The sequence below is a fragment of the Pterocles gutturalis genome, unplaced genomic scaffold, assembly GCF_000699245.1.
Source record: "Pterocles gutturalis isolate BGI_N339 unplaced genomic scaffold, ASM69924v1 scaffold40060, whole genome shotgun sequence".
Lineage (NCBI taxonomy): Eukaryota > Metazoa > Chordata > Aves > Pterocliformes > Pteroclidae > Pterocles > Pterocles gutturalis.
This window is the reverse complement of record NW_010147846.1, coordinates 110,758-132,665: the sequence shown is the minus strand read 5'-3', so window position 1 is coordinate 132,665 and position 21,908 is coordinate 110,758. Positions and strand designations below refer to the sequence as shown.

Here is a 21,908-nt window from a genome sequence, read left to right as displayed (position 1 = left end):
TTGCTTCCTGATCTTTCCTTAGTAACTGTAATCCTGAGTATGTTGGACTGGAGATGAGAGTTGGCCAGAAGGATGAATTTGTCTCTTAGTGACCTTTCTGCAGAACGTGATTCCCCCTCCATGCCTATACAGCAACCTAATCTCTGGTTGATACTATGGGGTTCATACACACAGCAAATACTGAAATTGTGCTACCTGCAAGTTTACCATTAATTAACAAAAATAATACAATGTTTCAACAAAGATTTACAGTCACCAGGAGGCGAGAAAGACAAAGAGCACATCCTCTGAACTGCCACAGGCAAGGGAGGAACAGAAGTTTTTCCATAGTGGTGTTAGGGCAAGATCAGGATGCAAAGCAACGGGCTAAACATCTACAGGGTGCAGTGACTGCTGGCTGTGCAGTTTAAGATTTATATTAGGAAGATTGCTTTAACACAGAGAAGGCTAATGCAAAAATAGCGACCACTTGCCACAAAACTCACACCCAACATGAAAATAAGTACTTCTTCATGCTTTGGGCTTTATCTTCCTTGTCTCCTGCTTATAATTTAGTTCAAGGGGTGCGGAGGAGCCCAGGAAAAAAGCCACATATCCTGCCTCTATTATAAAGTCAGTGAGAGTTTTGATATTGAGTCACTATTTTTCCCAAGGTATACTAGACCTTAACAGAAGCAGCATACCAACTCTTTTCTCACCCACAACATTCTGGATGACACATTTGGACAAGCAGATGCAGATAATCTTGGCCTATACAAAACACTTAGGGTATAAGGGTGGGCAAAAGACGTGAGAAGTAACATAAGATGCTTTTGGGAGGGTGCGGGGGGTGTGCATAAATACCTACACAAAAAAAAAAGCATAAACGGGAGTGAAAAGAATGTGAGGCTCTCAAGGTGAGAAGTTAAGTTTTCCTGATATAAAAGAAGGGCAAAGAGATTTAGGAATCAGCATTTGCTCTACTCTGTTTTTAATGACACGCAAAATCTTTGCAGAAAAAGAGGACCATGTCAGATTAAAAATAAATTGAATTGGTGCCTTATTTTTTAATGTTTCTAATTAAAGCTGAAAAACTGTAAATATCCAATTTCCTTGTAAATTTTTATCATGCCATACAGATCCTTACTTATGGAAGGTAAGAAAACACTTCCGTTATTTGGTTTATGACGCACAGAACCTTCAGACTCTGAACTCTGAAAAGATGCACATGCCATAACCTCAGAGAGATGTTCCACAGAACATGCAGAAATCTAGAAAACGAAAATATACATATAAAGTCAACTTTTTGCAAAAAACTATACTGAGTTCAAAGAAACTCCTCAGACTCCTAAAGATAGTAATAAAAGGAGTACAATTTGGCGCGAGAGCCCACTAGATGGCAACACACTCTCGATAATGAGATACATTGATGAAACATTATGAGAACCCAGGAGCTCTTGGGAGTTTTTTGATTTGTTTCTGGTTTGCTGGGGTTTTTTTTGGTTTGGTTTGCCTTTTAAAAAAAAACATGGAGTAAGAATGGTAAAGTTATCCTTACTATGCTTCTCTCCTTGCCTGCCTTCTTACAGAGAGTCCTACTAAGCACAGCAAAAAACCTAAGGAAGAAAAGTTCTTCGGGTTCCACCCAGAGTCACTTCTTTCTTTACTGAAAATTTAGACTAGATTAACTGTTCTTTTTTCATACATAACGTAAGTTCCCTTGCAAGCTTAGTTCATTATCTATAAAGAACCTAGACCAGTGATATCATACAAATTTCTGTAAAATAAATTTAACTTTTTGCTTGGAGCCAACATCACGACAACCTTCAAATAACCATTGATTAATATCTAGTACGTTACTTGTCCGGCTGCTAGGAAAGTCAGATACTGTCTCTCTCCATCCAGGATAGTTTACAATACAAAATGGACCCAGATGACTAGAGAATTTTGCTGAACAGGACTGGTCTTGAAGCCCTGGGGTCTTATGCCAAGCTGCATCTCAGCCGATTTGAAAACCCTATCAAAGTCTGAGAGTCAGGACTCCCAGTTCCCCTGTAGTTTCTCAAAGCTTTTAAATTTCTGTCTTAATATCACTATGCTCAACACCTCCAACTTAATTATTTCTTTTCCCTCTCCCCTCTCAAACAAAATTTGTTTTTTGAAACTACTCCTCTAAAAATTTTCAACATTTCTTATAATTCAATTTTCCCAGAATTGTACTAGTTTTTCAAAGTATCATCATTCTCTAAATCTTTTCCAAAATTTGTGTGTGCTTTCTCCTGAGAGCAATCAGTTTTAAGAACTCGGATAACAACTTTGGGGCTTTTTAATGCTTGATTTAATGCAGAAGGGTTTGTTTGTTTGTTTTCTTTTTTTTTAAATTGAAATAAATAATTAAGATAAAAATCAACCATTCTGCAGTTGATTGAAAAGATATCTAGTCAACAAGGAGAATATTAACTGAATCTTCTGGTAAACAACAGTCACAATTTCTGGCCTCAGCTGAATCTAAGCCTAACATCCACTCTACAGGTAAAATCAGATGGGATTTAGGTCATCCATACAAACATACTCAAGAATACAGAATTCTTAATTTGAACTAGCTGTCTAAGCTTCCTTTCCCATCAGTGGGAAGAAAATTTTATTTCTACAGTACAAGTAATGGAATTTATTTTAATTGTCTACCTTAGGACTTCTGGAACTAGGTTACATGAATCCCTCCCAGAGAGACCAGCAAGTTAAGATTCTTGCCAAGTACTCTGGGAATCACTACCAAGACTTCCATCGACCTCCTTTCTGCAACAGAACAGAAATACAGTACCATAGCTATTTAAAAGATTCCTTTTTTAAAGTGACTGCATTAACCTCCTATGCAATGAATCTCTTTCCCATTTCCTACAGGAAAATTTATAGCAGACTATAAAAGCCTCAATATTTCTTACTCTTGTCGAGGAATGATGACTGATTTGGCGAATATAAACTTGTCAATATAATAGCTCCATTAAAGCTGAACGATCTGTGAGGGTCTATTGCTACCACATTAGAATTTGCAATGAAAGTTTGATTCAAGTGTTTATATTAAGATTTTGGCTATATTTATGGCATCTTGGGATAATACCAACAAAATTAAAAAGGTTTTTATACATTTGCCCTAAACAAGATGCAAGAGAGCACAGTAAGAAAGCAGGGAAAGGCTTAAGGGAACATGATAGGCCATTAAAATTACTCAAAAGTTATAAAATCTGAAAGAATAATTTAGAAGGATCCAAGGAGTTGTGAAGACATCTACTACCTTAACTACCCAGGTGTGGACTCAAATAGTTGGGCAGATTTCCTGACAGAGGCTATCTATTAGATGGCAAAGCACTCAAAGGAAATAATGGACTCCTTGGGCTTGTGTTACTTAAACCAGGGCTAGAATAAATTCCTTGAACTATCAGAGGGAGCTGAGCAAACCATTTACAAAACCAGTAATTAAGTTCATCTACTGCCTCCTATGCTTCATGAATCATGGTACAAAAAGAAGATGGTAGGCAAAATCCATTTTTAAGAGGTAGATAGTATGCACCCAAAATACATATTTTAAAGTAATATGATGTGAAAAAACTGCTAGTTTTGAAGAGGGAGCCTACAAGCTCTACTCTACTTTGTTAGCTCCAAGGCATTCTGTTGCCATACTGAAGAGGTGGACAGGTGTGGATTTAAATTGCATGTTCTTCTGAGGAAAACATAGGCTGTGACCAATTAAATAAGATTAGTTTTTGCTTTTAAAAAGTTTATCATTAGTATAGAAGTTTAAATACTTCACATCACAACAACCCATGCTGCACAGCAAAAAAATCCCCAGAGGAGGACCTAGTTTCAGTAATCAGCACTGAATTCTAAGGACAGCAGATGGACAGTACCAGATTATCTGGGTAACACATAGAAAATCTAAACATAATAAGAAAAAAATGTGAGCTAAGATATGGCCTCACACAGCTGAAAGAAAATTAATGTAAGGAGAGAGAAGTATGGAGGGAAAATTGAGTTGTGTACAGTGATCAAAAACTGGAACCAAGCCAGATTTTTTTATCTCCTTCATGTTTGCCCACAGTACTTCTACTTTTTCATTCCTTTTCACATAATTCTTTAATTTTTAGCTCCATACTTTATAAAAGAACCTACATCATCATAAGGGATCAGTAAAATGGTATCTTTCATTCAGAAAGTTAGTCTTGCATGCTCCTGATCTTTTTTCATTAAGTATCTTTAGAGATAACAAAAACCCCCTCAATCTCAAGCCTGTTTTACTCCACAGTGACATCCCTAACAATCTGTAAGATGCTTTATCATATACCTGAACCACATCAGTAGTACATCTTAAAATATTAAACACTCTAATAAATTGGAGAAAGGACATGCTTAACGGCTGTTGTTACATTTTTACAGTGTTAAGTAAAACAACACACAACTAATTCTGACTTGTCTTTTTCCAGAACTGACAAGTTTTACGAGTGCTTTCACACGTAAATATGAAAAATGGGGTTTCCTTACTAGGAGCATTAAGACAAGTAAGCATTAACTTAAAACAATACAGAATGTGAAATGACAGACCTAAAGGACAGCCCTTCTTTCTTGTTACATATTCACATAGCTATATTCAAAACCCAAACTTCTCTGTATTTGGACAACAAAATTATACAACAACAGCAAACTAGGTTTCATTAAAACAAATGTTTCCCATTGTTGCTTTGACACAACAAATTGGATTTTTTCAGTAACATGAGAGGGGAAAAATGGGGGAGGGGAGGTGGAAATCAAGTAGTAAACCATAAAAAGATTAGTATATGATGATGGAATCTTCCCAGAAGTGGATGGTCTTTGGAAAAAAAGTCTGGATGCAAACTGTTTTTGTAGATGCTAAATACTGCAATGGACCGTAAAAGGGGAGTGGAGGGAAGCAGGCATGGAGAAGAAAAATAAAGGCCACCTAGATAAAACAATCTTTTTCTCTTAGTAGGTTCAACTTGCTGGGTTTTTTTCCCCTTAATTTACTAGAACTGGATAGAAGACTTTAGAAACATAACGTCACTATTTAGCAAAAGTATTCTTAGAAACATCACTTCACTAGCTTTGTGGTAGTCTCAAATGCCCTCCCTTGTAAAAAAATCACATACAAGCTGCACTATTTGTTTCATTCTGTCACATGCCAAGCAGATGAAGGAAATTAATGCCGAGACACAAATACTCTCAGCCACTGCTTTTCCCAGGCTTGCTCCCTCTCAAAGGCGTGAGCTCAGCACATGACTCCTTCCAGCATTCTTCCAAAGCCACAAGCCACACCCAATGGCCATGATTCTTCTCCACTTTAAAATGTTGTTCTGCCAAGACACTTTTGCTCTTAAGGAGGAACACAATTTTCTGGATTTGGATATTATTTAAATATCAAGCAAAAACAAAGTAGAATCCCAGATGAGTGTGAGATTTCACCTAAGCATTTACAAGTGCCATGTGCAAAGGCAAAACCTCAGTAACAGCCCTACCACATATGGAGGGAATTCTGCAATGACATTAGAGCAGAGTATTCACCATTGGATGATCTCAGTAATTTGGGCCTCCCAGTGGGCCACGGACTCCTTTTTATCAGCCAGGTCTCTCATCTCTTCTTCCAGCTGCCGGTTATTCATGCTCAGCCTCTCAAACATGGTGGTGAGCTGAAGGAGAATTTAAACAACTTGTTAAATGTATAAAGCTGCTGTGACTCCATCTTTGCGCATACTTCAAAGCCATGTGCTCCACTCTCCCACCTCGTGCATCTGCTTTAAAAATTGGTACTATCCATCACAATAAACATCATGTAACAATAAAAGCCAGAATCTCTTCTCCTGTATGACCTTAGCTCTACTGAAAGGCTATTTTTAAGGACTAGGGCTACATTTTTACTTTAATTAATTCATTAGTTTTCTGAGAATTAGTCTCCAAATACTTCTACAACTCTTAGAAGGTTTATGCTTTGCACCATATAGGCGTGGAATGTCCTATAAAGAAAAAAATACATTAAAAGAGCAAAGCAAGGGCACAAAAATTGTTGTAGCTCAGATAAAACTACTGAACCTCTCCCTTGTATAGTAACCATGGAGAATGAGAGGCTTAAGAGATACAGGCACAAGTCAGTCCTGTAATTCTCCAGGTGTCCTACATTCTCTATTTTTCATTTTACTCGCAGACAGGGAAATTGAAATTAAATGCATATCTTTAAGTACAATATGTTATACCTAGCAATTAACCTCACTCGCATTCACATAGCTGTCATTCATACATCCACATTCTGCAAGACAAAAGCCACCGCTAACCTGAGTTGGTATTGGGAACTAAACCTTCATTAGGCTAAATAATTATTCAGAAAGTCAAACTGGAATCAGAGATCAGATAGACTTTATAGGAAGGCCTGCTTGTGAGAATGAATCTCATGTGAAAGACTTCCTTTAGCACTGAAGTATATTAACAAATCAAAATGATGAAAAATATCCATTTTAATCTAGTCTGCTCTTTACTCCTAATACAAGTACTCCACTCAATATTTAGCATTTAAATGGGCTTATGATTTAAATATATCTATTTGTTAAATGTCCTTTGAGAAGAAAAATACAAAGCTAACCAAATTTAAAAAAAAAAGAAATAAAAGACCAAGCAGAAAACCTATAAAATTGACTAGTCTCTTACTGTTCTTGGGCTAAGCCTACACATAGGCATATATAGTATACTGCTTATACTGGTATGAAAATATACTTAAATTTGAACACTGACATGCAAACATGCTTGCTTTGAAGAACACTGTACTGTCATCACGTTTTTAGAAAATTTAATGCATTACAAAAAGAATAGGCAAGTTTAGCAAGACTCGGCTAATCCACAATGAACTTGAATAACCTGTCAAAATGAACAATAAAGAGATAATCTAAATGCAGGAAACATAATTATTCCTTGCTCAATGCACTTCAATTCATATGCCTTATCATTTGTATTTTTTTTAATATCTCAAAGTAACACTTAATCTCAATAGGTGGGAGCCGCCCTGTTATTTCACAGTAATTGACGTGCAAATATACCCTATGTAATCACATCATTGACTACGTATTTTTACATTTAGGTCATACAATGAAATAATATTTTTTTTGCTTAAGATATTGTCTAACATTAATCTTACTAAACCATAAGACCATGTCTATTCAATTCCTGCACACAAATACACATATGTGCATATATACATATATATATATATGTGCACACATTCTCAAATTCAGATGCATGTAGATATTGTCTCTTCAAATCAAACATTCATCACCACCTTTGGTGTAATATTAATTTCTGCTATCAATTAAGAGTTAACCAATACAGCTCTATATTGTCAAATTTGTACATAACATACCATAGTTGTAAACTTAGGACTCACCTTATCAAGTTCATTTGAAAGTTTTTTGTTTTCCTCTGTTAGCAGAATCTTTTCTCGTTCGTACTTCTGTTTGAATTCTGTTTCAAATTCCTCCCTTTCACTTTGGCTAAGAAATAAAATGAAGCAGAATTAGAAAGAGAATTAGGAAATTTTGCTATTCTAAAACTCATCACACTCTACTTAAATATATATCAAGATCAATGCATACGCTAGCTGAAAGGAGAGTATTACATCGGTAATACCACAACCTATTAAAACTAAGCAAGTAATATATTATACTATAATCTTAGGACTGTAAGACAGTCTTACATTTTATCATTAAACAACGATCTTTCCTTCAGTATGGAATTAATAGAGCTCCACTGAGCTAATGTTTATCAATCCACTTATACATATTTTATTCTTCAGATGATCCTTCAAACACTGAGCAGCTGTAATTCTCCAGGCCAAAGTGTGTCAATATTCTGAGACATTCAGGGCAAATTCTCAGCTCACAGAAATGTTATTTTAACTTACTCATTTCTATAGTTCCACGCTGCACCCAGAATGACAGACAGAAATGACCACATATGAAACCAGAACATACAGAAGCTAAATTAGAGCACTTGGGCCTGGATCTCTAATGAGAAAAACTTACATGGACAGCAGCCTTTGGACAACTTAGAACAGCCAGAGGATACACTCCAAAAGTTAATTCAGTCACCGTATACTTACTATCAGCAAGAAGTGGATGGATAACCTATACACTCCTAGTTTCACCAGATTCTAGAGCAGGCTTAGACCCTTCTTTTTGAAAAAGAGTTTCAAAGTAGCTGTTTCCCCCAACCCTTCCCTTCTGTGGATGTCACTGAATAGAGGAGAACCCCTGGTTGATTCTGCTTGACATCAACTTTGGTCTTGCACAATGAATATGAGAACCTGGCAGGTCCTCTGACAAAAAACATTCTAATTTCCTTAAAGTGGTGGACTACAATTTTGTAGACATATATGTCCCACCTCAGATCCACTCTTTCGAGACTCACTACATGTGCAAAGTTGCAGTAAGATGATGTTGTGGCATCTTGTATTCACAGTTATTCAGGTAATTCGTACAAAGTTCATCAGTAGGCTCATGGAACTATACAATAAATGCCATAGATAAGAGTAAATATCCATTCAGCAAATACCAGTGTCCAGCCTTAAAAGGTTTGAAAAAGTGCCCAACATAAAAGGTTAGCTCTGTAAAATTAAAATTTCAAGGGGAAACCTTGCCTTGAACATTGCAAATTTTCTTCTGAATACCCACCAGAATTTTACACTGTGGAACAGAGAAACTACACCCTCGCCTCTTTTTCTGAGATGCAGAACCACTACAACTCTGTCAATTGAGACAACACCCTTAAAGATGAGAAGTGTCAGTGGTTACAGTGAACCCGGTTAAGAGTAATGCTGGTTTGAATTTCCGATTCCTAATTTGAAATTCATTTAGTGCTTCAACTACTCTTTGAAATCTAGTACAGCATGTTAGGCTCTGGGTGAAATTCTATGTTGCTAGGCATCCTTTGAAACATAACACTACATCCTAGCAAAGTAACATACTATCGTTACTGTTTAAACGCCAAGTTTGAAATTCACCACTATTCCTTTTCTGTATCAACAGATTCCATGCATATGATGAGCAGCCTAGGGAAAAGGCAGGAAGAGATTAAAGCATTGGCTGTCAGGGGAATTAATAACAGGTCCTGCTTCTGTTTGCAAGGCGTAGAATCAAAGCTGATTCTCAGAGAGTAGACTGAACTAATTTTTAATTTATTTAAGCATTTCTTTTATTTAGCTTTTATGTTTTTATGGCCTTGTTTAGGGTTTTTTGTTCTGTATTTGTCTAAAACTTGTTCTTTTAAGGCTTTAAGGCCCAAAGCAGCCATAAATGGTGGTGGATCAAGGAAGCTTTGGATTGGTAAAGGAGACCAAAGATTCATACTTTCCTGTATTTTATGTTCTTAATTCTTAACTGGTGGTTGTCACTAACCCAGTAAGTAAGATTGCTATAGTATAATACAGAAACAAAAAAGACAAATTTTAAACAGAGGAGAACATGGGTATAATCTATCATACCCAAATATCAATGCAGCAAACCACAGAACTGTGACAGGCTCCATAAGCATATCTTGGACAGCCAGGAAGATCAAAATCACGCATTTGCTTTGAAGCCTGGCATCCTCCTCTCCCATCAAGCTTTTTCTCTAATCTAAAATTTAGCTATGTATCCATGCTTCAAGTTTAAGAAATCATACATGATTCAGCTTTCTTTTTATCAGTATAACTGCAGCAAACCACATGTAAGCAATGTGAAATACAGCTTTATGGTATCACTTTGTCACTCCAGCTTTTTATTGTGGCTGTACAAAGTAGAGAAATATTTTATCTTACTGCTTTGAAACCAAGAAAAGTAGACCTGAGACAAACACCAGCCCCCAGGCTTCTTTATACCACACAATTTAAAACCAGCAAACACTGTTTTATAAAGCTTTCTGCTTTATAAAACTATCATTAAATGTCAGGTTTAAAAGAAACTGCTACAAACATGGTTTATTTTACACAGTTTCTTGCACCTTCTTCTGAAATATTTCATTATGACAATTCGAAGAAATGGAATATTGTGCTACACAGATCACTGGCCTGATACTGTGTTCCTACATTCCCAATTTTAATAGCATGCAGTTTATCAGACTTTAGCAAAGGGCAATCGTTTTGTACAGAAAGGTAGTTTCTCTCCCTTGAAGACTTACACTGTTGGGAATAGAAAAAAGTTAGTAAGAAATAAGAAATAGTAAGAAAGCTTAAATTTAAGGAAACAAAGAAAAAACACACCACCATTAAAAAGTACATACAGATTTTGACTGAGATCTTATTCACTCTATACTATAGCCTTCATGAAGTAATGCAACTGCATCCTCTTATCAAAGCCTTTTTTTAAATATGCACTAAAGATTATTTTTCATCTACTAAAATCTTTTTCCCAAACTGTATACTCACACTCCAACCCCAAGCCGCCCCCAAGCCTATTGTTGAAATAATTCCACTTATTTCAGCATAAAGCCTCCAGGTGCTTCCTTTTCAACAGTTACATTGAACACCCCTGTACTGGCAGACTCAAAAAAAGCCTCACATGCCTGATTACAGAAGCTAAAAACAATATGTGTAAGCAGAAACAAAAAAATCCATGTCCTCTTAAGATAAACTATCAAATACTGGGAACTGAGCAGCAATTCTTCCATTCCTCATAGTTAAGCTTCCCTTCTAAAACCCTGAACTACTACAGAAGTCAATCTGTAGCAAACCTTGAACAGTGGACTTCTGCATTTCTGTGTAGTCCGAACAGTTGCATGACATTCTGCAGATCTGTTTAACAAAACCCAGTTAAGATTAGGTCTTCATTAATCACTCATCATGTGCTTGGACAGCTGACTTTGTATGACGCTGAAGCCCTTGCCATTAAGAGCCAAATGTTGGTTTCTGGTTATGTGACACACTTCTGTTTCATGCTTTAAAATATCCTCTTACAGCAACATTTGAAATACATACAGAAACACATGGTTACATTTACATTTATTCATTTTAGATTTGCATCCAGTTATCCTTATAGAGAGAAACTAGATCAAAAGAAGGTTTATGAACTAGCTCGCATGAAGCAGATCAGCACTGTTAGGCCATTTGTTACTTCACTAGATGGACATGTAGTTAGAACTTTTGTAGCTGTACAACATTAGATTGGTTCTGATAAAACTCCAAGGAGTTTTTGGTCTGGTCAGTGTTTGGAGGCATCATCTTTAGCAACAGTTAGCCTGCAGAAAGAGGTTTTAATGATCCTTTATTGAATATTCCTCCTTCTGAGACACTGGACTGAGATGGCATTAAAGGAGTAACATACTATCACCTTCATATATTATGAGACAGCATAGCCTTTTAGGCATTTGTAACTCACAGATCAGTAAGACCATTAAGTTGTGGTACAATGAAAACAAGCTGCTGATGCAAGCTTTACCTCTCAAACTAGAACAAAGCAGCAAACTACTATGTTAATATTCCCAGCCTATGAATAGCTATATTCTAGGAAGAAACAGTTCATCCACTGCATTCTAGGCTGTATGACCTGCTTCCTCTGCAGGAAATAATTTACCAGAGAAGCAGTGTTTCCACCTCTATTTGCATAAGCTTTTTTGAGAAAGTCTTTATTTTATCTACTACTAAAATTTAAGGACTCACTAAAGTTTTTTTTAGGAACTTCTCCATGTTTTTTTTCCTTTGTTATCTTACAGCAGCAAAAAGAAGCATCTGTGTTAGTCTCTATAAAGTATTCTGAATTTTTTATGAACGAAAATGAACACATTCAATTTATGACTATTTCCAGTACTACACTATAACAGAAAAACTTGTTGTTATTGATGAATGCCTGAAGGAACATTCTCAAGGCCAGTTATAAGCTCCACCACGTGGGAGAGAAAAAAGCAGGTCTCTGACAAATTACCATGTCAGAAGAGATAAAGCAGCTTATGCCAACAGTAGTCTGATGACTGATGTTAACACTGGATGGAACCCAGCATGGATTAGCCTTAGTCCGCACTACGTGACTGTTCCTGTGCTGGCGCAAATGAAAGCAATAGTTGATCTCTAATATATTAGTTTTGCATCGAAAGATGAAAATACCAAACAGAAAAAAACTTCAAAAAACCCATTTTAAACTGCAACATATTAGCCCAAGCTGCAAGTGTGCAATTCAAGTTACATACTTTGGAATGGTCAGCTACTGCAAGAATTCTGCTGCAAATTTAACTCTTTCAGTACAGAGTTGTGGAGTTTTTCTCTGTGGTATTTTTAAAGGTGACTACTTTCAACCCTGGCATTAGTTCAGGCAAAATGCACCTGTCTGCACTACAGTGAAGGAAGTGATAGTGTGTTTGGAAACATACTAGGAGACTTCAAAACATGTTTTGAGCTTGAAGGTAAATTCCATGTAATACTCACTTTTCTCTCCTGGTTTTCTCTAACTTGTCTTTCAAAATCATGATCTCCTTCTTGAGGGCAAGCTGCTGGCTCTCTGCATCCCGTAGTTCTTTCTTCAGACTTTTTATTTCATTAGCATGCATTATTTCACGTTTAGATAGTTCCTCTTCATAGAATACACTTTTCTTTTCCAGGTCTGCCTTTAATTTAGTGATCTCTTGCTGGTGTTCTATACTGCTGACCCCAGGTGAACGACCAACCTGTTTTTGCTAAAATAAACAGCCTCAATTTAGCACTCAAGAATCCTGAAAATTATGCTTAATAACAACACAGTATTCATAAGCCTATGTTTAGAAAATATCCCATTACAGACTTCAGTTAAACACAACTATCTCAACTTTTTTTGAAAATTTGTTAGAGCATAAATCTGAACTGCACTCTTGATCATTTTGTGATTTAAATGCAATAACAGTTTTCAGGCCACTGAAAATTTGATCATCACTTTAAACATCGCTGGCCACATTCAGAGTCCCCTTCAGTCAGGAGGTGACCACAGAATTAAAAGATTTTTATGCTCCCACTCACATGGCTGACAGCACTAAGTTCAAGTGGCTTTCAGGAATGGAGAATAAGGACTATGATATACAGTCAACACATTTTAAAGCACAAATAATTTGTGGAAAAACTATACAAAGACAAGCAGAGGCTTAACTGAAGGCTAAAATCCAGCAACAGAAACACTACATGGATTGCAGCAACCAGGAGGGAAACCTGACCTACTTTAAGCAAACTGACTATTTACATCATAGTGGATTAAAAGGAAAAACAACCTTTAAACAATAAGAGTAATTACTTCACTTTTCACAGCTGCAGAGCTCTCTTAGTGAGGTCTTCTGGCATTTCAATAGTCTTTACACATTGCTTCAGGATACATACACACATTTGCACCAAATGCTGCACTCACTAAACTCAATGTCCTGCCATAACATAGAGGAGGAGCAAGATCAGGTTCAAAATGAGATAGTGGCATGACACGCACTGAAATCCAAGTACGGAAACACTTTTTAATGGAAACACATGTATAACTTCATTTGGAATTTCTTCTACTTTTCTAAATATGTAATTAAAGGTAGTGTAAGGAAAGGAAATTAATAAAAACACTGTTTTGAGAAAGTGCAGGTAACTGGAAAACCTGCTTCCTTACGGTGACTGTCTCACACCTTCAGTAGGATCAAAGATATTTTGTTAATTATACCTCCATTCTTACCATGAGATATTAAAATCCTTTCAGTTACCCTTAATTAATCAGGGGTTTTGGTAATTTTCTTTTGGTGATGAATAGTCTTTAAGAGTTAAATGTCACTGTAGAACATTCAGATGAGCTGAATTTCTACCATGACAAATTCCACCAGAAAGCTGGGCCTTGCTGTTACTGTCAGCAGAACACTGCAAAAGCCCCTAAATGTATGAGCCAGATATGTGCTGCTACTGCATTGTTTTCTCTAACTCATCAAAATGACCATCTGTTCTGATCTAAGAGTAAAATCCTGCCCTCAGGATGCAGAATGGTAAATTGGAGAAAGAAGATGCCATCCTAACAGGAGACGGTTTGGAGAAATAAAGATTTAAAAAAAAAAAAAAAAAAAAAAAAAAGGAAGAAAAAAACCCAAGAAAGTATAGGAATTGTCTGTCATGCACAAGCAGTTAACTACTTAATGTTTGTTACTGCCCAACATGCTGAATTGCCTACACATATATGGCAATGGAGCACATACAAAGTTTAGGCTTTGCAACATCATCTATCAGGTCCATAAAATGTTTTAATGGTATTTCACCTTTTTTTCCTCAATAAAGAGATACTACTAAGACCATAAGACAGATGGTGCAACAGAAGAGACTTGGATAGTATTGTACAGTGGCTTACAGAACAAGAGGAATACAGTAAACAGAGAATATGTTTTGAACTGATGTAAGCACAAATTCCAAACAGATGTTTTCATACATGCCTGCTTGAAGTGGACAAATGGTGGAACTGAGACATAATGCATCTCCTGGCACATTAGATAGTTAGATGCTGTTTAATGCACCTCAGGATGCAGTTTGCCCTCTTGGTTGCCAGGCCACACTGCTGACTCACATTGAGCCTGATTTTTCTGAAAATCCAAATACATGACATGCACTGGATCTCCTTTGTCTGCACGCTTACTGACAACTTTGCAGAACCCTAGCAAGTCAGCGTTGCAGGACTTTCCTTTTTTCTTTAAATATTGACCTTTTCTCTACGATAGCCTCCTGAATTTAACTAAGGAGCCATGCAGAGCTTTTACTGAACAGATAATGCAGTATCACAACAACTGCATCTGATCCAAAGTGTGCTTACTTTACTGTGAAATATTACTAAGAAAGCTATGAGCCCCCTTTCCTCTTCTGATAAACTTGCCCTGTTGTTATAAATCAGCGTATTGTTTATTCTCAATAGATCTCCAATAAATTCCTCTCACCTCTTAAACTGTCATACAAATGCTTTGCTGATGGTGAAGATTCAGGAAAGCAGAAGAAACACATCTTAATTTTCAGATAACAATCTGAATTCACAGCAGTAGAAGCTTTATAAATCCAAATTTCACATTGAATGGAATTCCTTATTTTTCTTTAACAAAGGAAGGTAGAATAAAAGAATTTGAAAAAAAATGCAGAATTTTCTGTGCTGTGACTCAGTATTGACAAACGTCATGCAGAATTCTAGTAAAAAACCCATTACTGATGTAAATTAGGACTAGAGTAGGCCTAATCCAACATTTTGCACAAAAAGTTTAGAATTATCCTACTGGACAAAACATTGGGAACAGAACTTCACTGTAAATGAACAGCAGTACTCATGTGGAAATTAAAAAACTTTCTCATTCAATTTTTGAGAAAGTCTAATTTCTTCAGAGCACTGTATAAAATGCTAGATCTTAGAATAAAATAAGCTAACATTCTTGACTTATTTAAATTCTGTTCCTACAAACACACACATGTGTGAGCAATCTCATCTATGTTTTATAAACAAAGTTTCCATGCTCAATGGCACTCTTCTGCAAAAATGTCTCAACTTCTGGCTGAGAGGCAGAATGCATGAAAACTTCTCCCTTGCAGTTACATCAGCTGGCATCTATTGTGGAGGAAATAATCCCTCTTTTGACTTACGCTGAGGAACAACACAATACACAAAACACCTATACAAAAACCTGCAGAGGCTGCAGGTTTATGTTCAATACTCAGCCACACTACACTACAAAAGAACACTTTTAGCAGGTAAAGTTAAACAAAGTAATAATGGAAGCACTTTGGTAAAATATAATTGGGTATTAACAAACACTTCAGTAAGCAGGGAACACACTGGCCTGAAAAGTGCATTAGGCAAATGCTCATTTTTCTGGACAATAATGTGATGCATACTTGCATTAATATTCAGCATCAACTGAAGTGACAAATAATACCCTTTTGTCCTACATCTGAAAGCAATCAAACAGATCTAAGTCCGAGTTGAGTAGTAAGTTTGCTGGTGTTAATATCAAAACAGACTAACCTTTAGACCTTCTACTTCACTTTCCAACTGTTTAGAGTACTGTTCACTCCTTTCTCGCAGTTTCCTGTCTTTGGATGCCTCAGCAGCTGCAGCTTCGGCTTGGACTTCCAGCTGCAAAAGTACATACGTTTTTAATAGGTAGGATTCTTACTTTTTTTTTTTTCCCCCAAAATCTATTGATGATTTTCAATATAAGAGACAAATCTTCATCACTAAACTGGACACTTCAAATTCTTAGAAAACAAAATTGGTACTGGTTGAAACAACAATCAAAGAGTTAAAAGATTTACAGATAACATTAAAAAAATCACTTTGTCAGAAAACCTGACATATAACTACTATTTCATAGATTCTAAACAGTCTTCTCACCACTTACTTCTTTTTTAAGTCTCTCTGTTTTGCGTAACTCTTGCCTTAAACTTTCTACTTTTTGCATCACCACTTCCATTTCTTCCTCCTTATCTCGGAGCTGGCGGGCAAGCTTTTGTTTTTGAGAGTGCAAGTCTGTCAGCCGCTCGTTCATCTCTGAGAACTCCTGCATTGCCAATTTCCGCTGGCTGTGTGCATCTTTCAGCTCTTTGGCTTGGGATTTTAATCTGTCACTAGACTCTGCCAGTTCCTACAGTTTAAAAAAAGAATGAAGTAATAAACCTAGAAAGCTGCAAGGCCAAATCTGTCTTTGGATGCACATCTAACACCTTCTCCAGAGTGAATAGAAACTACATATTCATTTATTTTCATGAATGCATCTACAATACAGATTACATGCCTCTATAAATAAGGAATGAGGCCAGGTTTTACACTGCTAAAGTTAGTAAAACTGCATAAACGTAAATCAAGTTGGAATTTACTCCATTATTATAGGTTCAACACAAAGGCTTTCAAGCATTTGCATTAAAATATAAAAAAACCCTTGATCTCTTAATTAAAAATGTCATTAGCATAGTTTTCCAAGAGATACTTAAATGAATAAAAAAAAATAGCACTAATCTCAACTGCTAAATGATTAAAAAAAGGGAACAGAAAGCTCAGCTCTATGAAAATGTCCGCTTTTGAAAACTGACCTGCAATGGTAAGAATGAGTTCCACACACTGTACCACAATATCAAATACTACTGAAAGTTTCAGGCAACAAAACACTGTAGTGATTAACAGCAATATATTATAATTATTCTTTTACAAGAACCCATGTGAAATAACACTGCTAGTGCTGTTATAACTCTACAGCACAATACCTTCACAAAGCTTGCTGTGTCCCAGATCTGTGCTACTGCACTACAAATGAGGGACCACAACAGTTTAACACAATAGTTTAACGATGCTCAGCCAAACCGGAGCAGAACAAAGAAGCAAGGAAAAGCGAGTCTGAGGATGAAAAGAAGAACGGCAAGAAGAATTAATATTTGGCATTGTTGACATCTATACAAATTTAAAAGCAATATCTAAGGCTGTTAAAAAGAGGTCCTAATCACTACAAGTTGTTTTAGAAGAGAGATGATCGTTCTTGGACAAACGGGCAGCTTTCAAAGTTTTAAGAGCCTTAAGGGTTAAAAGAAACAGTGTTAAATACAGCTGGCACATCAACATTGAGGGTGGACTCTAGAATACCGGGTCAATATAATAATGATGAGAAACAGGCTAATGTATTTCACAGCCGATTACATTTACAAGTTGATTTAATCATGAGTACTAAAAAGAGCCATGAAAGACAGTATGTTATAAATAATAAAAACAATGAATTGGGGAGACAGAGGAGAAGAAGAAATAAAACAAACTATTCTTTAATCGTAGTTCTTACAAATTACTTTTCGAACTTCATATTTGGCTAATTTTTCACATCTCTCTTCTGGAAACACTTCTGTGACGCAGCCCTAATACCATATTCTTAACATTTTTTCCCCTGCTACGGTCTCACCCATACTTCAGATTAAATTAGTTGTCTGGAATAGTTCTTTACTCTGTCTAACTGCTATCATTATCACCTTAATCTGAAACTATAAAGACTTCTTCGCAGCCACCAGAATCTAGAAGCAGTCACCTAGGACCACCCAGGAGTCATGCATACAACACGTTAAATAATGTCCTTGTCTTAAAAAAAAGAAGCAAAAAGCAAAGTAGGTTAAGCTACACATTTGTTGTCTGCTCATTAATTTTACACTTGGAAGTTAGTTCAAGCAAAATGAACAACAAAAAAAAAAAGTCTTTAGGGTTTAGAAGAGTTGCTAACAAAATGCTTTTACCTTATTAAGATCTTCCCTCTCTTGCTTCAGAGTTCTGACCTGTTTCTCAAAAGCCTTTATTTGTCTGGAAGCATCATCCAACTCCCGCCTTGCAGTGCTGGCCTCCTCAAGTTGCTGTTCTAGCTGACCAGAATCTAGAAAAAGTAGGAGACCTCTAAATATGTTAAGAAAAAAAATCAGTATTTTAGGATAGCATAGTCTAGCTGCTTGAAGCCCTTTCAGTATTTGTTCTGGTTTCCATTTAATCACAAAATAATGCAATTCTTATCTGGGTTAGAAAAGGGAGTAAGTTGTTTCAACTGCCATTATCTGCTTTTAACACAACAGAATAAAAGGTCACAGCTTTCTGCAAAACAACACAGAAAATGGTAACAACTTGTCTTTTCACATTATAATAGTCATGGTCTATACACAATCCTGTAATGTACAATTTAACATGACCTATACATTTGACTGTTAGGCACTGTGATGTAATATATAGTGCATCTTTTATTACATTGTAATTATAAACAGTTGCCCTCCTCCCCCCAAATTCCCCAAGAAAGAAACAGTAAAAGTAACAGGTCACTCAAGAGCTGGCAAGTGTTCTCCTGTTGATACACCTAAAATTAACTTCAGATGATTTTACTTATTTCTAGTGCAAAAACCACTTGTGTTTATGTGATCTGCTTTATAACTACTATAAATACAGGAAAACTATTACAGCCAGTTTCTTACCAACTGTCAGTTACACAGCAAAAGTACATTTCTAAGCCACAGCTAAATAATGTCACATCAATATGCTCCAGTGCTACAACATGAAAAGTTGAAATCCATAAAATATGACAACTGAAAATTTCTAGCTAGTGGGTGTTTTTTTCCCCTCCTAGTCCTTCACTTAAAAACATGAATTTAAAGCAAGATACGTAAGAAGGCAGGTTAATTTCAAGTTCTATGAAATCACTGGATATTTTGCCTTTGATTTTAGTTGTGGCAGGTCTTCAAACCATATGTATTTATCCAGAGAACAGGAACCCATCTATACTCTTAATAAGAGCCTTTTACCACATTTTCATAAATGCAACCCTAAGAGACTGGCTCATGGAGAAATCAAAGATAAAAACACATCCATTTCTAAGAGCTGTAAATTCTGAAACACAAGAATTTTATAAGCAAATGAATACCACTAGCTTATACCCAGACAAATATTCACTACTGTTTTAATTCATTGACTCTTGTTTAAAAATTTAAAAGAATGCATTTAAGTAAGAGACGTAGCTCAAAGCCAGAACATTAACTGCTTCTCTTATGTAGTCTGCTCTTAAGTCACCAGCAAAAAGAAAGTTTATATATGGCTCTGGTGAGCCAAGATAAATCTCTCTTCCGTGCATGAACTACTTTGTTCCACAGCTCTGTTTTCTTCTTCCATCGCTGCCCTTTACATATTTGGCAATATGAAAGATTCCTCAAAGTTTTCTCCTATGTAACTTAGTGAACAAAAATTATAACTTTGACCTCAAAAATTGAAAGCATATGCTAGCTTGTCATTTCCTGGAAAACTAGATAGACAAGAAAAATGTATTTTTCTAAGGTCCCCCCGGCGACACTCTTGAATTTGACACAATTTCATGTTCATTTTTTATTACCTTTTAAAGCAGGTGTTTACTCTTACAGCTCCAGAAGAGGCAGTAAAATAGGCTAAAGAATATAACCAAAAGCTAGGTGTGACATATGCATACTCAATGGCAGTGTTCCATCTAATCACCCTATTTGTTACTACCATTTTAGCTAATATATGCAAACACCCACTGTAGGATGTTATGTTAAATTTCATTGCCCAAGTGATGAGCCCAAAGCATAAAGTTCAGCTCTGAACCTGAACTGAACCTTCTTTAAAGTTAATCGGATCGAGATTTGAAAGTTCAGATATTTTAAAGGCCACCCAGAAAACTTGGAACTAGCTCCTCTAAATTTGGAAGCATTCAGACATGACCATCATCTGATTCGTGCCTGTATTCTGTCATTAACTTAGTTTTAAAATCTCTCTATCAAAAAAACAAAAAAAACCCCCAAAAAACAACAACAACAAAAACCAAACAAAAAACCCAAAACATAAAATCAAGCAAAATACAACATTCTTTCCCCCCAATTTTATCAAATTAGCTTGTATTAGTTACAATGCAAGGCACAAATGAGTGTTTTCTAACTAATGGCTGTATTGACTGGACCAGACAAGGCATTCAAGTGCATACTGGGAAAGTTATGTAACGACTGGGGATGGATTAGTCAACTCCACATCCTCCTCACTTGATCACATTATTCATTTCCAACCCAAAAACCAAAAGCACATATTGTACCTAGAATAAATATACAAATACATATGTGGCATGAAGCAGGAAGTTCTTAACGGATACTTAAGGGAAAATCTTTTATCAGTTGTGTTGAGGAATGTTCCCACACGTTTTTTATTTTTTTTCATTACCAAAGGAAGAGAGTAATACCTTCAGCAATGAACTAAGTTGCAGCTCAATAGTCAAGAATAAAATATAATTTGAAGCTGATCCTGATGCTTCTCTATGGAGGGCTGGTCCCATTCAAAAGCTGTTCTTACAGATGTTGCTTTTCAGTGGTCCCAAAGAGTCAAAAACTGAGCTGAGGATTGCTACAGAAGAGAGGTTTCTGATCATGTTGTCTTCTTCCTCATTACAGCAGCAAGTGGAGGGACATTCAGCTGTAGAGAAACTTCACAAAAACCTTTCTCCTAACACAGCGCCAACATGGCATCACTCAAACCAGAGTGATCCTCCTTGAGCTAGTTAAACCATGTTCACATCCAAAAATAACGCTTATGGTACAATACAAAACTGCCGCATCATACCAGAGCAGCTGTCCAACTGTGTATCTGTAACAGACTTTTTTCAGACTACACAATTTTAACAGCATATGATCTATGTGCTGCATCTGCAGTTCATACATAGCGTGCTTCTGCCCCATAAAGCAGTGGCAGAGTCTAAACACACCAAATAAAATGTCTGGAAGTTAAGTTCGAGTTATTCTTTCTGTGGGTGTCACTTTTTTTCCAGAAACTGAATGAAGTCTTTTCACAAATACAAACCAGAACAAATATTTTTCGTAGATTCCTCCAACCTTTCTCGCTGGTTTTTTTTCCCTTGACACAGGTAACATATGGACGTATAATAGAGATCCATCTACCGCTACTTGTGTTTGATTTTTCTCTCACATAAGACGCAGACATTTTCCTAATTGGATTGACAAGGGCAATCAGATTTGTGCTGCCCATTTCTATGGTTCCAGTCCTGATACCTAACAGTCTCTATGAATCTTGTTAATTTTCCTAAATAAAAATCATCTTGCTGTACCTCCTTTCTTTCTCTTTGAAGATGTCTTAGCTCTCAAGATCCTATTTTGAAGAAACCGTTATGAAGCAGGATAGCAGAAGTCCTATGCTATGATCCACTACGAGAGAAAATGCCCTTTGACTTCATTCAGAGCATTAAATCAAGAATACCAAATATCATTATTAGTAGCTAGCCTTTAAAGTAGGCTAAAGGATATTAGCTAAAGAGACAGCAAATTGGTTCACTAAGAGCTTTATTCAACATGGAGGTATAATACAAGCCCTCCCTCTGGAAGTTCTTAAAACTGCCAGAATCTGGGAGAGTAAGGCTGGAAAAAGATGTATTTGGATATATTGGATTTC

At 36.3% G+C, this 21,908-nt stretch overlaps 1 protein-coding gene across 1 annotated transcript in view; it reads right to left on the bottom strand.

Annotated features, from left to right (window-relative positions):
* The window catches only part of CDC42BPA (CDC42 binding protein kinase alpha (DMPK-like)), a gene marked incomplete at its 3' end in the record, with an annotated part of 162,247 nt that overhangs the window by 29,922 nt on the left and 110,417 nt on the right, over positions 1 to 21,908 (bottom strand). The window contains exons 12-17 of the mRNA XM_010086172.1: positions 18,209 to 18,342; positions 16,345 to 16,587; positions 15,969 to 16,079; positions 12,419 to 12,666; positions 7,415 to 7,520; positions 5,551 to 5,675 (exon numbers count right to left, since the gene is read on the bottom strand). Coding sequence (XP_010084474.1) covers positions 5,551 to 5,675; positions 7,415 to 7,520; positions 12,419 to 12,666; positions 15,969 to 16,079; positions 16,345 to 16,587; positions 18,209 to 18,342 — 967 coding nt within the window. The remainder of the gene's footprint in view (positions 1 to 5,550; positions 5,676 to 7,414; positions 7,521 to 12,418; positions 12,667 to 15,968; positions 16,080 to 16,344; positions 16,588 to 18,208; positions 18,343 to 21,908) is intronic.